Below are 4,690 nucleotides of genomic sequence, written 5' to 3' on the forward strand. Positions count from 1 at the left end.
ACATTCCTGTCTCTTGACATTCCTGTCTCTGGACCATTCTCTTTACAAATTTAAAATGGGCTCCATTTATTTTATAATTACATTATAATTTCAGGCTAAATCATCAATGACATTTAATTTATAATTATATCATAATTTCAGTCTAAATCATCAATGACAATTTTGTATTGATTACTACAAAAGGAAAACCGTTGAGAAAATGAACCTCCATTAACACATCCATATACCTATTCTGTAAGACGATCCAGGTTGCTTGATGTAATGTCTCTAGAATTAACCTGCAACATTAAACACTAGCTAACTAAATGAATAAACACAATCCTGTAAATAAATATAATAACTAGACCATATACTCAAGAACAAAGCACCATACACTCAAGAACAAAGCATGTAAGAAATGCCATATTACAAAATGCATGGTATGGATCTGTGTAAGGTTCTCTTCCCATACATAAAGATTTATTACAAAACTGCAATAACCGACCAATCTGCTATCTTATCTAACGGGTTAAAGGCATAGGACCAGAATGATGAAAATCTTTCCCAGAAAACTGCTCCAGTTTTCCATACAAATGAGCACTGTATCAGGATATTCCGATAACTATTTCAGAGTTTCTTTATACCTAGCAGAAGCAAATCTTCTCATAAAGTGAAGCGGAATGCTGGCACATTTGCGAAAAGAAAATCTCTGACCATGAAGCAAGTCTCAAATACCAAACCATTTCTTTAAAGTCAAGCTCGCCCTTGAATACTACTGTTCCTAACACTTTAAAAGAATAATAACACATCAGAATGTCATCATTGACAAAGCTCTACGGCACTTACAGTAAACAATTATTTTGATACATACCAGAGAAGAGGGGAGATCTGGAAAATGGAAGTTATAACTAGTCTCGCGAACTTCGTATCCAATCCAAAACACCAAAACAGCCCCAAATTCGTTGCAGAAACATGCCTCTACTGTTTTCAGAATCCTGCAACATAAAGACAGAGTGGGCTCTTGTTATATGCAAAACTCTATCCATTTGTTTATGCCTGTAATTCATGGAGTCCTAACCTTCTAGAGAAGAGTTTACAAAACACTTAAGACTACAAACCTCGCCATTCTGATCTCTACTTCCTTGAGTTATTTCTGCCATGTTTTCTTTCGCCTGTATCTGAACCTCACTTTCACTCTGTTGATCTGAATTACCTGATTCAGCTAGCACGGATCCTTCATTCTCCACTAAAATGCTATTGTCAGTACAAGTTTTATCCCCTGCAACCTCATTTACATGCTCGGTTTCCACAACCTTAGCGTCTTCTTCATCATTCTTAGCTCCCGATTCAACTGCATGTGATGAATCTTCTCCATATTCTGTAGTATCACTAATTTTGTTTGGGTCATCCTGTCTTCCCTGTGTGTCAGTAACATCAACTTCGGAGCCCGTTTGAGGCGATTTCTCAGCAGAAAAGATAAAGTATTCCTTCCCTTCTGTCAGTCCATAATCAGTTTTTGCAACTTCCTGTGTTTCTTTACCCTGCTTTTGTGCTAAACACACATCCTGGCCTTCAACTTCAGGCTCCGAGTTCTTCTCACCGACAGCTTCAGTGTCCATAACATCAGACTGCGGGATATTTTCCCTATCAGCTCCAGTAGCCCCAGCTTCTCCTGCATGAAATAGTCCCCCTGGAAGTTCATCCAAACTATTTGCTATACTGGAAGCAATATGTTGATTAAAACTTCCATTAGTATTTGAATATATAAACTTGGCATCTTCTGCGGACTCTGGCATGACATCTTTTCCATTTCTAAATATGGACGAGCTATCAGATTCGGGGACAGTGAGAGATGCATGCTCGGTGGAACCTCGATTAAGATCTTCGTTGTTTCTGAGGACCAACAAACTATCTGATTCGGGCATGCTAGAAGGTTCAAGAAAACTACCTGGATCAAGATCTTCGTTGTTTCTTAGGGCCGACAAATTGCCTGGTTTGGGCGTGCTAGCAGGTTCAGAACTGTCCGATTCCGGCCTGCTAACAGGTTCAAGAACAAAATCGTGGCAGCTTTCCTGATTTTGTTTTACATCATCTCCAGCCTGTCCCGGATCAAAATGAAAAGGTGAAGTTTTCGATTCAGGCTCAGGAGAAGATTCCATACTTATTGCAGAAGTCATATTTATCAGTTTTGCACTACCATCAATGGATTCAGACTCATAATTATCACTTTTTGTATCGATGGACAAGCTTTTAGTTTCAGGCCAAGTTTTTGCAATATCTTGCTCATCTTCGTTCTCACTGCCTGAAGCCGTATTTTCCACTGATTTCTGACCAGCAACCTCATCAGGTTGTACAGTTTTGGCTACTGAAGGTTCATGCTCCGAATCTTGAATCGGTATTCCCATTTTAACCGACTCCGTTCCTTCTGGATCATCTGCTGTTTGGACTTCTTCCACACGTCGCTTCTCTTTAGAGCTTTCAGATGGATGCAGGTCATCTTCCTGCTCGCGACAATCTCCATTTGTAACTTCTGCAGGAATATTTTCTAAAAATGCCTTTCCTACTCCCTCTAAAGGGCAATTATAATCTGCAGCCTGCAATATCTTTTCGTCTCCCTCATTCTTATTTGTCTCGTCCACATAATCTTCGGGCAGTTGTGGAACATCCGATCTTTCATAACCGTTGCCCTCACCAGGTATCTCCGAATCGGCTGGTGTGTTCAAATTTCTTTCCTCGTCGAATTCCGCATAAGGTTGCGTATTCGCATTCCCATCCCCGAGTTCTGCCAGATTATTCGAACTTTTACTATCATTTTCCTCAAAATGCTTTTCAGACTTTCTTGGAGACTCTAATGTGTTATCAACATGTTCAGAATCCCAGCTCATAGTTTTTTCCAAAGAACTCTCTGTTTCCGGGATGTCAAGAGAAAGTGATGAATCTGGTTGTACGGATGACTCCATGAGCGTGGAGAACTCCAGTGGATTTCCTCCTTCAAAGCATAGAACTTGTACCAAAGCCTGCTTGCAACCTTTTAAGCAAAGATTTCAGTATATATACACTGAACTTGGGGCTAAGAAGTGCAAAAAGCAAGCTGCCGTCTCTGACCTTCAAAACATTACAAATACTGAACGGTGGCAAGCAGTTTGCCAATGTAGACCTCTACAGAGCACCGTCAGGGAATTCTTAATGATCTTATCGCACTATCTCGCCATACCGTGTCCACTGAATCTGCATCCAAATGAAATCAAACCCTGAAACTACTGGACGTTAAAGCTAAAATGTACTCTACATTTAACAGGCGCAAATTCACTGAACAACAAAACCTCCAAAACATTTAATGCATGATTTAGGATTTCCAAGGAAACCGACAATTTCAGAGCTAGATGTTTCTTCAGTGCCAAAGAAAGAAATCAAGCAAGATGAGGCTTAATAAGCTCAATTCTAGATGCAGTGAAAAATATTTATATAAAAAAGAATTAACCAAAAGCGCAACATTAGTTTGCAAGCTGAAATTTACAATTCTTGAGCCGAATTGGCAGACTTTCAGCCAAATTATCATGCACCGCCACCAGATTCATGACATCCTCTGAGCGGCAGTCACATTTTAAGGGTGGAAAAGCCATACAGCATGATAAAGAAGCGAGTTTGAGATCATTAATGAGAAATTCTGCTTAATAATCTTCTCGAAGACAAACAGAATTTAGGGATCTTCACAAGAATCTATCCGCAAAGGTGGAAAGTAGATTCTTTGGAAAAGAATTGTTCCGTGGACAGAGAAAGAGAGAACGCACTTGAAATAAGACTTCAAAAAACTAGAAAAGAAGTTGAGCGATATAATTGATACAGAGAATATTAAGAAAGGCAAATCGATGGAAAGATCGCGACTAGTTTTGGAAGCTTACCTCACGGGTATCGCAGGGCACGGCAGCTCTGAGAAATTTTAAAGAAGGGGCGATTTTTTTTCCAGAAGAGCCGCAAGCTAATGCCGACTACATTTAACCTATTTCTCAACGGAACTAGTGGTCCTTAGTGATTGTACAAATGGCAGAATCTCCTCCGCTCGCTGTTAACTCTTCCGTTTCTGCAAGAAAACGCTTCGTCGGCGTATGAACACTGCGATATGTTTCGTTAGAAAATTTAATTCAAGATATTGAAACCTCCAACTGCCTCGTGACAAGGTACTTGGACGCCATTGGTTGGAATTTCGTTTTTAGCAAACACCATTGAACTTGGTAGACAGAGCCTTTATATATTTCATTCCAAACCTGTACATTAACTAATTACCTAAAATGCATTTTAATTTAATTAATGAGGATAGAGTTGAAATTTTGGAATGAGCAAAAATCAATGGATTTGTCAGAAGGTCTTTATCACCTTTTTATATTCTCAAAAGTTCAGTAGATATTAGTGCAAAATAATTGAAGCACTTTCCTAAAGTTATAACATGGTTTGTTGGCTGGTAGGATTTTCTTAAAAGGAAAATATTATACTACCAAAAAATCACAAAATTTATATAATTTAATAAATATAAAACTCATATCCTCTCTTTTTTTTTTGGAAAAACATATATATTATTAAATAAGCAATCATATCGGATTCTTTTATGAGCAAGTGGGTACCACAAGGGATTGTTTTTTCCTTTTGCAGTGTGATGGTCTGACTTTTGTTTTGTATGCTTAATTTGCTATAATAATCTAATCTAAGATTACTA

General features: G+C 38.5%; 1 protein-coding gene across 2 annotated transcripts; it reads right to left on the reverse strand.

The window, feature by feature from the left end:
* Positions 1-350: 350 nt before the first annotated feature.
* LOC149223397 (uncharacterized) lies at positions 351-4,180 on the reverse strand. Of its 2 annotated transcripts, XM_089385823.1 has the most exons (5): positions 3,882-4,180; positions 3,085-3,207; positions 1,098-3,007; positions 851-974; positions 351-766 (listed from the first exon to the last, which is right to left on the reverse strand). In XM_089385823.1, the coding sequence occupies exons 3-4, from the start codon at positions 2,937-2,939 to the stop codon at positions 888-890; spliced, it is 1,929 nt and encodes a 642-aa protein (XP_089241949.1). In that variant the 5' UTR covers positions 2,940-3,007; positions 3,085-3,207; positions 3,882-4,180; the 3' UTR covers positions 351-766; positions 851-887. The 2 variants fall into 2 exon arrangements, with proteins under 2 accessions (XP_089241949.1, XP_089241948.1); XM_089385822.1 differs by lacking the exon at positions 3,882-4,180 and adding an exon at positions 3,497-3,775 and having other exon boundaries at positions 1,098-3,207.
* Positions 4,181-4,690: the final 510 nt, after the last annotated feature.

Source organism: Pinus tabuliformis, chromosome Q (assembly GCF_031772625.1).
Source record: "Pinus tabuliformis cultivar Carrire ecotype Pingquan chromosome Q, CPIR1, whole genome shotgun sequence".
Lineage (NCBI taxonomy): Eukaryota > Viridiplantae > Streptophyta > Pinopsida > Pinales > Pinaceae > Pinus > Pinus tabuliformis.